This window comes from Mytilus galloprovincialis, chromosome 13 (genome assembly GCF_965363235.1).
Source record: "Mytilus galloprovincialis chromosome 13, xbMytGall1.hap1.1, whole genome shotgun sequence".
In the NCBI taxonomy this organism is placed as follows: domain Eukaryota; kingdom Metazoa; phylum Mollusca; class Bivalvia; order Mytilida; family Mytilidae; genus Mytilus; species Mytilus galloprovincialis.
In genome coordinates this window covers 30,023,800-30,036,146 of record NC_134850.1, presented here as the reverse complement: position 1 = coordinate 30,036,146, position 12,347 = coordinate 30,023,800, and the positions used below count along the sequence as shown (strand labels likewise).

At 31.4% G+C, this 12,347-nt stretch overlaps 1 protein-coding gene across 1 annotated transcript; it reads left to right on the top strand.

Moving 5' to 3' along the window:
- Nucleotides 1-2,068: 2,068 nt before the first annotated feature.
- LOC143057824 (uncharacterized) lies at nt 2,069-12,229 on the top strand. Its single transcript, XM_076231243.1, has 6 exons — nt 2,069-2,318; nt 7,147-7,212; nt 7,948-8,033; nt 9,163-9,280; nt 9,746-9,804; nt 10,544-12,229. Exons 1-6 carry the CDS (start codon nt 2,106-2,108, stop codon nt 10,647-10,649), a joined length of 648 nt encoding a protein of 215 aa, XP_076087358.1. The 5' UTR covers nt 2,069-2,105; the 3' UTR covers nt 10,650-12,229.
- Nucleotides 12,230-12,347: the final 118 nt, after the last annotated feature.

Sequence of the window (12,347 nt, the reverse complement as noted above, 5' to 3'; positions counted from 1 at the left end):
GACAACTCTCCGAAAGAGACCAAAATGACTCAGAAATTAATAACTATACATATTTTCGAACATCCTGGCACTTTTAATTTGTAGGAGGTGAAATTCTCGGGATTTTACCTCAAACTCTATGGGAAAATACAATTTTTAATTCCAATTTTAAACCAAACGGTAAAAGATATCACAAAGATTTTTATAACACATGTCTAATATGATAAGGAGATTTGAAAAAACAATCTCAAATTTAATTTTAATGATTTAACAAAAATTAAATTGAGTTTTAAGTTTGTGTACTTATATATGGTAAAACCCGAGGATTTGCCACCGCTTCAACTCCAATATTCAAATAGATAAACACAATCGTACAGCCTTCAACAATGAGCGTATCCAATACAGCGTAGTTGGATATAAAAGGCCCCGAAATGAAAACTAGTGTAAAACAAATTCAAACGAGAAAACTAACAACCTAAATTATGTACAAAATAATAAACAAAGTAACACAGCAAACAAACGACAACCACAAAGTCTAATTAAAATATTGATCTCTGATTACGTTAGACTCATTTGTAGTATAACGTAATCAGAGATCAATATTTTAATTAGATTGGAACAAGTACAGAGGATATTAGATAAGTTCGAGTACAGTGAATACCAAGAGTCGTATCCCCACATTCTGGGAGAGAATTAGATGGGTGCCGGCCACATGAGATCCACAATATTCCCCGTTTTCAAAACTATATAGATATAAGAAGATGTGCATGAGTGCCAATGAGACATCCGTCTCCATCCAAGTCACAATTTGTAAAAGTAAACCTTTATTGGTCAAAATACGGCTTTCAACACAGAACATTGGCTCACACCGAACAGCAAGCTACAAAGGGTCCCAAACAATTACCTAGTGTAAAAAATCATTCAAACAGGTAAACCCAAGGTCTAATTTATATGAAAATCGAGAAACGAGAAACACTTAATATGAACATGCACATTAACAAACGACAACCACTGAACATCAGGTTTGAATTGCATATCTGTAAACACAATCGATTTTAACTGGCCTAATAGGCTTCCGCGTAACTTGTGCCAACAAAATAGCCACTGCCTTATTTAAACATTGTTATTAATTTTTTTTCTTGAATCAAATGAGCTTTGTTCAGGTGAATAAGAAATTAGAGCATATATAGCTACGCTCCCTCCATCAAATGTCAATTTATTTCATTCGACAATATTGATATCCATAATGTGTATAGAGAACTATTTATGTTATTTCTTTTATTTCAACCGAATTTCAAATGTAGATGTTAACAAGACAGCAAAATCAGAGGCGGCCATGATTTAAATAATAAGCTTATTATATGGAATGGCTTTTGCTCAACAATGAGCAAAAGCCATTCCATATAATAAGCTTTAAACGGCAACAGAAAGACAAAACATTATGGAAACAATTAAAAATTATGAGAAACAAAAGATTACTTAACTACACCATATTTACTAATACAACTATTACACAATCTGTATTGTAGTCTCATGGTTCCCTGAAAAATAAAACAAACAAAATGGAGACAAGTATCCGGGCACTATTATTTTAGTCTGTGACTTTGTTTATATATATATATATATATATATATATATATATATATATATATATATATATATATATATATATATATATATATATATATATATATATATAAAACGTCTGAATAATAGTCACACAACACAACACAACACAACACACCCCCCCCCCCCAAAAAAAAACAAACCAAAACAAAACAAAACAAAACAAAACAAAACAAAAACAAAAACAAAACACAGTTTAAAAAAATAGATATTAGTTATATGATAGATTTTGAGGAAAAAAAAACCAATATCTGCTTATTTTGAGAGATGAGAAAAATATGTCACAGGTCAAATTTAAATGTCTATATAAAAAAATGCTGATAAGGCATGTGAGGATATAAAAGTTTATATCATTCTATATATTTTTTTTAATATGACACTCTGAATATCACAAACCGGTGCTGTTCCGGGGTTTTTCTAGACATATTTTAGTGTAATCTTTTTTCCTTTCGAAGCTATCTACCCAGAGTCTCTCTGGACTTATCAATTAGAAAAAAAAAATGACAGGCTTAGGAAAGGATCTGCAAAATTACCTCTCGAGAAGTAACAAAGATACAAATATCTCAGTATCAGATGACTCAAACAGCACAGGATTTAGTCTAGGAAGACTAAACTTGTTTAATAAGTCAGAAAAAATCTCACCAAATGATACTAATGACGTGGCAAATGGGTGGTTTTCTCAAGCACAAAAAGATCCGTATTTACCAAGTCTTGTAAGTTGTACTAGTCATTTTAATTAATGAATATTCTGAAAAGAGAATGTCACAGGGAGTGTTTCAAAAAACTACAATGTTTTAACAATCAATGGTCCAACAACCAGTTACACATTTACATAGATCTGACATCATCAGGGATCTCCATGGCCTGTTTAAACACGATTACATCCTTCATAACCATACTTTAGAACTAGTAACATCTGCAAAATATCTTAGCGTAACCCTACAGTCTAACTTAAAATGGAACATTCACTACAACAACATTGTATCAAATGCAAATAAATCTCTTGGCTTTCTTAGGCGAAACTTAAAAATTTCTAACTCCAGTATCAAATCCCGTGCTTACCAATCAATAGTGAGACCAAAACTCGAATATGCCTGTAGTCTATGGGATCCACACACAGCAGATTATAAAAATAAGCTAGAAATGGTACAGAGGCGTGCGGCCCGATATGTATGTAACAATTACCACAACACCAGTAGCGTTACATCCATGTTAAACGAACTACAATGGCCCTCACTCAGTGAGCGCCGCCTCAAAACCAGACTTATCATGTTCTACAAGGTCATCCATGGACTCATTGCAATCCCATCACTAGTCCTCATACCATCAGATACTAGAACAAGAAAATTACATACTCAAACATTTCGGCAAATATCCACCTCTAAAGACAGCTACAAATGGTCATTCTTTCCGCAAACAATCATTCAATGGAACATGTTGCCACAAGTTGTGGTAGCAAGTCAAACCATTGAAATTTACAGAGATCAGTTGACACCAACTGTTCTCCACAACATAATTTAATTCTATAAATAACAATGTACATATTTTTTAATCACTTGTTGTTTTCTTTCATGTAAATATCACCAAGTATTCTACTAAGTTAAAGATAAATTTTTGTTCATATTTTTTAATCATATACTCCGCGCATGCAACAGTTCGTAATCTTCAATAATAATGAAGCTGTAACTGTATATCAGAAGAAGAAGAAGAAGTTTAACGATGGCGCCCCTCCATCGTTTAAATGTCTTGCGCCATCGTCAAATGACTCGCCCATCGTTAAATTGTCTTACGCCATCGTTAAATTGTCTTCCGCCATCGTTCAAAACTTCATCTTTTTTTGTAGCTCGACGCCATTTTTTTAATCAATTATAATCAAATGCATGTAATTGCATACCCCTTAGGCTTTTTATGTTATAATCCAACACAGTTCTAACGCCTGAGGGATATATATGGATTAGGATCGCTAATCACTTGTACATGTAGATCAACAAACCTGACAGGAGAATACTATCTGAGGATAGACGATCCATTTGTCGAATTAATCAACTAAGTTTCAGCAAATGATTATGATAATTTAGATTAAATAAATAAATTAATAATCCAGTTACAAAGAAAACAGTTTAACAAGTCGAACACATGCTTTATTTTGACTTACGCAATCAGCATTCCCCTTTTTTAAGAAGTACAAAATAAGATGCAAAACAGTAAATATTATTTCATTGCAAATAACTCGAGTACTGCTGTAACGATAATTTAAAATTACTTTAAAAGTTTAAAAGTAAAAACTTATAAATATTTCCTGTAAAGAAATATCGTATCGTAATTCCGAATTCATTTCGTATATTACAATCAAATTGATACATCCGCGTTTCCGGTTTCTATTCAGACTCGAAAGATGCATGTTGCACAGCATCAATTTGTCAGATAAAGTCATTAAAAACCTTTTCATTTGCTTTACAAATCTCTTTAACCTTTTACATAACCCGTACGAATCGTTTTGTTGTTGCTGCAAATCAGCCATACCGGTAATGGATTTTGAATTTGACAGTGTCCATGAAAAATAAGCTCCACATCATATGATTTTTAACCCCCATAACAATTACCAAAAATACAAGAAATCTACATGGGGACCTTCATGACAGCTTTTGGTCATTCTGGACTAAGGGGGAACCATGAAGACTTGGCATTTGAATGGTTAAAAACGGCAATAAATGAACATATTGATACTTCTAATTCTATAATGAAAATTCAAATAAATATAATTTAAATAAGCAATGAATTAGCATGTTCACCATTCCTTGTATGGAGGGATAAAATACTTCCGATCGTGCTACACTGTACAGCGTAGACACGGTTTGTAACATTTGGTGAAAGTTCCTCCATGGTTCAAATTTCATCCATGGAGATCCCTGCATCATTATGCTTAAACATCTTCATACTCTAATCCCGCTTTCATGTCGATTCTGCCCCTCGTCGATCCGTCCAAATGACGATCCGGACCATATTTCAAGTTGATCAACAGACACCAACATTAGTCAGCAGTTAAATTAGCATTTTTGTTCAATTGACTGTGATCTTAACAAGTCTTTAGTCCTGTGTAATAAGAAATACAAGACGATCCACAAGCCTATGAGTGGCATTACCTAAGTCCACAATCATTAGACAATTGTTGAATGAACAAACCAATTATACACCTATGAGTTGAATAAACAAGTCAATATGATGACTTAAATTTTATAGGTTTCATTGGACTGTAAATATATAGTTTATCTCTTCTAAGTGTGATTTAAATTTAAAATAATCGCCATGACATTCAAAGTTATCATATTGGAAAATAACTTAATATTAATTATGCTGAAGCTGCTATACAAACAGACACAATCACAGATCATCACAATTATTTTCGTATCGACATCTTACTGGTACTCCAATATATTCATACTTCACCTTCCTGTTGTCATCCATCATCAATACTTTTTATAAATTCCATTTATACTGATTAAAAGTCTTTATAGTATGATAGTTTATTCCTTATTTTATAATGGGGTCAGATCGACATGGGGCCAGATAGACTTGGGATGGATCGACTTTGGGCCGGATCAACTTTGGGTCGGATTGACCTGAGGACGGAAGGACTGGATACCTCTAATTCCCTAAGGGCCTATAGTCTTTATTGATGTAAAACAAGTAGATGTGGTATGATTGCCAATGAGACAACTCTCAAAAGAGAGTCCAACCAAATGACACAAATTGACAGCTATAAGGCGCAGTACAGCCTTCAACAATGAGCAATGCCTGTTTAGTATCTTCGTCTCATGGGTTATCATGCTGTATGTCTAATCTACAAGAAAATAAAAAACGTGAAACAAGAATTACAATTATTATTATTATACAGTATCGTGTAGTCATCTGTTCACGATAGTAATCAGTTCTCGATATCAATGCCTGTGGTTAAAATAAAAGTAGTTAGCGAAATCCCGCATGTTTTCTATTTGTAAGTTTTTCAAGGACAGAATAAAAACACGCTTCAAGCAAGTATTAATTTCAACATTTCAAGTTTTCAGACATTTTACCACAGTAAAAATAATATTTTCTGATTTTAACCTACTTTTTCTTATTCCCAAAACAACCCTACTTCATCTCCTCCGTTCATAAATAGCACGTTTTCATATGTAAACAAAACTTAGCTCGAAAAGAAGGTTAATTAAGTCCACATATGTAATACAAAATTGTAAGATGTGTTGTGACGTTGCTATGGAAAAAAATCTATGGAATATTAATGCAGCTTGGGCCATATCTTGTCAACTATAAAATTTAATTCAATTCAATTACGGGAAAAGTAATGCACTTAAAAATTGTTACTGTGACAGTAAAATATTAATAACAGCTGTGACAACATCTTATAACATATATATAAGAATTGGTTCAATTTAAAATCATCTAAAATTAATATTCAATGCATAGTTTTGCCCTTGATTGATAATTCCTCGGATATCAGTTTAAGATGCATAAATTGATCGCTAAGGCTAAAATTCATAAAAAAATATGTTTTCTAGAGACAAATGATAGTTAACATGGTTAATTGAAACTTTTCTTCAATTTGCGTAATTTTAAATTTTCTATTAATATGAAACATGCTTACCATACTATACTTTTCACAACCATCGAGAACTGATGACGTATTGCACACAATGTCAAAATTGAGCACAACAACAGATGTTTTGATTTTTCTTTATTTACGCAAGAGAAAATCAGGAGGATAATAGAAAATGAATAAAACTATCTACTAGATTAACCAAATCAGCTTTGACCACATTTATATAAAGAACTGGCCCTACGGAGCAAAATTTTTTAACACTATCGAGAACCAATAACACTAGCATGACTAGGATATTTATAACAGCGCATTAAATAATATAAAAAATTACCCTAGGCGCTTTACAACATATTCATACACATATATTAACTTTAACAATAAAATATGAAAGCCCATGTTATGAGATCCTAAAACAAACATACATGTATCTAAAAGGAATGGCATATAAAACTATAGAAACACTTATAAACCACATCAACTGATCATCAGGTTACTGACTTAGGACAGGTGCAAACAAATACAGCAGGTTTTAATATTCTAATCATGTTAATAGGCGCCAACCTTCACCCAGCCTAAAACAATAGTTACTATTTCAGTTGACTTCTCTTCTGCTACTTATATTACTTATGAAAAGCAAAATACAACATTAATGTGCTTCTACTAAAAATGTAACCCTACGTACATACATGTACCTACCCTCATTTATAAAGTGTCTTCCCTAACACTTTTTATGCCATTTTGGAACAAGCAAAGCTGCACTGTTAAAGGCAGACTGATTCTCTTGTGGTAACCAGCTAAACATATTTTGTAAAATAAATTGATATTGCTTACCTGCCTACCATATTTTTGTTCAGCACATTTGCAGAAACACATGTATTACTATTGGCCTAGTGATATTAGAATATATTTTCTGTAACAAGTGTATGATTATTTTTTCATTTCAGACAAAGAAACAAAGAATCCTGGGATTTATACTATGTTTATTGATGGGAACATTCTGTTTTTCATTGGTAAGTTTTATGCAGTGAAGCAAAGCCTTTTTAGATGTATGTATTCAAGATTGGCTTGGGCTACAGGATGTGTTAGTATGTATTGCAATAATTAAGTCCAATGCAAATCAATATCAGCTGCATATCAAAGTACATAACTTGCATAAATATTAATGCTTCTCAGAATAAAAAAATACAACAAACAAGATATATTTAAGGTACGATGTATTTTAATCCTGTCTTTAAGTTTAAAACATCAAAGGATGAAATTATTAAACTTTTACTTTTATATATTTTCCTGAAAGAATTTTAAAGCACAACACAATCAGTAGTGTAGTTCTACCTATTGTTCTCCACAAGGCCTCATAGATGATGTCATCCATTACAAATTTGAAAAAAAAACTTTCTTGTTTCTAGGCATTTATATTAACAGATTTTTTTTTAGACTGAAACAAGGACAGATAACTCATGTTGTGTAATATCTGGTGTTTTCATTATTTTTTTAGGGTACCAATTTTAATGGATTTCTAGGATATATATATCATGTTGGCCACAAACATTTGACAAATGCTTAATGAAGTACACATTTGCTATAGACTACATTAAGCTATTATCCACTTAACATACTAAATACACTTGTTCTTTGATCCATGAACATTTGTATCCTCAAAAATAAATGAATACACAGTATCAGAATTTAAATGTATGATTATAAACCTACAAGAGCAGCCATGCATGACTTTTATCTTTTTCCAGGCAAGTTTGTACATTCCTTTACTGATACTGAAAGCCAGGAAGTTTGCAGTTCTATACACATTAGGCAGTTTATTTATTATATCCAGGTATATATTACATGTATATGTGTACTTTGAAAGTTCTGTGTATACCTTACTTAGAAGTTTACATATCAAATTATCATAAAACTTGTGTTAAAACTTCTAAAAATGTCTATGAGGAATCATAAGTGCAAGTGGACCTAATTCGTTTGTTATACATGTCACAAGTGTTTTTAATCTTACATGTCTTATACAAAATAGTTTTAAAATATACATGTAGGCAATAGTAGTACACTGATTTTCAATTTTCATAAATATATTTAAAAGATACAAAAGGGGCTAGACTGGTTGTGTTGACAGGGTAAACATATTCTGCCATACGTGCATGCATCATCTTCAATGTGAATCAAAACTCAGTAAAAACTGCACGATAGGGTTTGGAACACAATCAGAATATATACAGATCACATGACTATTTATATGAATAAGTATATATGTGCTTAGCTTCTCTGATCATCATCAACCATTTTGAGATATTAAGCCTATATTTAAGAATTCCAAAAGTGTGTTCAGCAACACTCATGGGAGAAATCTGCCATAAATCAGAAAATTATGACTGCAATTATTTTCCTATTATGTATTTCTGACATTAAGAACCTTACATTTTAATACTTAAGCCTTTTTTTATATGCATTGTATAAAAATTAAAATTGAGAATGGAAATGGGAAATGTGTCAAAGAGACAACAACCTGACCAAAGACCAAATAACATCCACAGGCCACCAATGGGTCTTCAATACAGTGAGAACCTCCCTCACCCAGAGGCTTACTTCAGCTGGCCCCTTAACAAAAATGTATACTAGTTCAGTGAGAATGGACGTCATATATACTGAACTCCAAAATATACACAAGAAACTAAAATTTAATATCATACAAAACTAACAAAGACCAGAGGCTCCTGACTTGGGACAGGCATAACAATTTGGCAGGGTTTGACATGTTTTTTGAGATCTCCACCCTCCCCTATTCCTCTACCCAATGTAGAAAAAAACAAACACACAACAAAACGCACAGTAAGCATGGTAAGACACAATTAAAAAAAGTCACAGTCCATATTTTTTTAGAGATTAATTATATTAATATATGTTATTGTACAATTTGTAAACAAATCTATATTATATATGCTATTTTTCAGTTTCTCATTGTTATGGGGACCAATGAATCACTTTAAACATTTATTCTCTGTTGAGAGACTACCATTTACAACAGCATATTTTGGATCCATGTTAGCAACATTATATTTTTCACTTTGGGTAAGTGTAGATTAAAGAATTTGTTGCAGGTTAAGGTGGTACAAAACACTACAGGGAGATAACTCTGTAAAAATCTGCAGAAATTGATAATCACATTTTAATGTTAAGGAAATATTAAGCTTCTCAATGATCAAAATTGATAAATAGTGTTTGCCTTTTTCAGGACGTCACAATAAGAAATTTGAAAAAAATGGAAGAAAATCTAACCTCATGATTAGATTTTGACCAATCATTTGCTGCGAATAGATTTTTCACTAATGATGAAAATATTTATCTCACACCACTAAGGAAATGTGAAAATAGTACAAAAATTAGAGAAGCAATTGATCAGTATCTAGATCAGATTGTGTGGTTTTAAGAGAAAGAGAATGTTGGATATGAACCATCTTTAAAAATATAAATAGCATTGTGAATTCTACATTGTTCTACACTTATGTTAACTTGGTTTATAATTTGTGATTGTAGTTAAGAAGTACAGTGTTTACAGTAATATTTGCTGTTATACAGATTTTAGCATTAGTTTGGTAAGTAAATATTATTTCAACGCAAAATTTCTTTATTTTTATTTTTATACTTGTATCCTTATGTTTTTTTCAATACAAAATGTTTAAAAATATTTGAAGAGTCTTTTTTCTCTCGCTCGCATAGTTTTTACAAGCATTAGGCAAGGAGAATTAGGAATTAAGCAATAAGGAAGACATAAAAAACAGAATGTGTCCATAGTACAAGGATGCCCCACTCACACTATAATTTTCCATGTTTAGTGGACCGTGAAATTGGGGTCAAAACTTTAATTTGAAATTAAAATTAGAAAGATCATATCATAGGGAACATGTGTGCTAAGTTTCAAGTTAATGTGACTTCAACTTCATCAAAAACCACCTTGACCAAAAACTTAAATCTGAACGGACGCACGAACGGAGGCACAGACCAGAAAACATAATGCCCCTCTACTATTGTAGGTGGGGCATAAAAACACATTATTTTACTGCAATAGGCCAGAGAAGTTCAAATATTGTCTTTGCAATTAAGAAGACAAAAACAACACTAGTTTATAGGGTTTTATTCATTGGAAAGGGGGATTTTCCAGTTTTCATACAATAACTCAAAAGTGCTTTGAGCAGTTTTCATGAAACTTAAGTGAATTGTGTATGTATATTGACGTAACATGTAAGCTCCCTTTTGTTTACATTTGTACAAAATCTAAACCCTTTGTTTTGGATATCTGCCATTGCATTTATTTTGTTTACTGATTTTTTCCAGGTACATTGTAAGCTACATACCTGGTGGACAGACAGGATTGAAATTTTTCTCAAAAATATTTTATTCAGTAGCATCAAAGACAGCTTCTAAAACACTGCCGGTATAGCAGAAATGTGTAGTTTTAGTTATAGGAAAGATTTCATAATCAGGAACAAAGGGACATAACTTGTGATAATATTGGTTATAATCATTTGAAAATGGATTTATTATGTCTTGCATACCAGTACCCTTTTCAAAAATTCATAAACAAATTTTTAGAAGATTTCTTAGTGGGGGAGTTTGAAATTTGTTGTTAGGTGAAATTATGTATTAATGGAGAAAAAGAATGTTGAAATGTTCTTTTTATGTGGGATGCAAGATTATATTCAGAATCCAAGGGACATAACTTGTGATGATATTGGATACACTAATTTGAAAATGGATTTTTCTTCCTCATAAATTGTTGAAAACTATTCTGAATCAGTGGAATTCTGATTTGTTAAGTAATAAATGTGCTGTAAAAGAGAAAAAATAGACAATGAGAATAGAATATTATTTTTTTTTTGGTCTTTAAAGGCATTTATGTATATTTTTTAAGTTTAAAAGAATATAGATTTATTATATATATATTAGGTGCAAGATGAGCTATCAGACATGGAAGTGCAGATTTGATGAAGGAGTGGAGAATTATTCATTCATTTTAAAGTTTTACCAGCTTTAATCATTTCATTAATTTAAGAGTTTTAAGTGTTTTTATCCCCCGAGATCATTCATTTTCACATGTTCAATATCATTTTACAATTGTAAGTACATTAAGGTGGTAGCTAACACTACAGGGAGATAACTCTGTAAAGTCTTATAAAAGTTTTAGTTACGTTGTGTTGTAAAGGGAATATTAAACTTCTCAGTGATCAAAATTGGTGTTTGTCAAACTGCTATATAACCAGTGTAATTTTTCTGATAAAATGGTTGGTTCAAAATTTTCAAAATTTTTATATTTTTGTTAAAGGGTCAAAGTAAATACTTTGTCAAAATTTTATGAAAATTAAATGAGCCAAATTAATTTTAGAGAAAGTGTTGGAAACCACCTTAAATAGTTATTCGGGGAAAATAATTTGTCATGCATATAAAGTTATTTTTATGTATATAAAGTATTTTCATAAGTATTTTGTTATAATGTTACATGGATTTCTGTTATTGAAGCCTTTTTTTTTTATGAGGATCAGGCCAAAAATTGAATTTTAATTATTTGATGTTGTCTACCTACCCACCTAAGAAGAGTCTACCATAAAATTTTATAGCATTAATCATTTCAAATGGTTTTTTTTTAAAGATTTTTTCCTGATAAAACGTTGTTTTCTTGTGAAAAATAATAATTATATTGTTGGTCTAAAAAGAATATAAACTCTACCTACCTTCCTACCTAGATATACAAGGAATGGGTATACATCATCAAAAAAGAATTTAAATGGTGGCCTCAATAAGAAAAACTAAAGTAGACACTTTATTTTCCAATTTTGATTGTCCAAAAAATATCTTCCATCAGAACTTTGATGGTTTCCACTAACCTCAGAACATCTTTTGATGCATCAGTGTAATACACAGTCCCATTAGTTTACACTAGCTGTCTACATTTTATTGTTATTTACATGTGACATATTCAATATTGTGATATATTTTACTGTTAATAAAAGTGGTCAACTATGAGATTTGTTGTACATGAACTGCAAATGTGTATGAAAACAAGACAACCTTTAAGGTCGTTGTATTTTCGTCTCAATTTGGTTTTAGTGAACAAGATTCATGTGTTTGGGGCGTCTTCTTT

Bases quoted from the DNA above. Each gene is read 5' to 3' on its own strand.
- LOC143057824 (XM_076231243.1), top strand. From the start codon at position 2,106: ATGACAGGCTTAGGAAAGGATCTGCAAAATTACCTCTCGAGAAGTAAC. The intron at 8,034-9,162 runs GTATATATTACA...GCTATTTTTCAG, and splicing joins AGTTTATTTATTATATCCAG to TTTCTCATTGTTATGGGGAC. The intron at 9,805-10,543 runs GTAAGTAAATAT...GATTTTTTCCAG, and splicing joins CAGATTTTAGCATTAGTTTG to GTACATTGTAAGCTACATAC.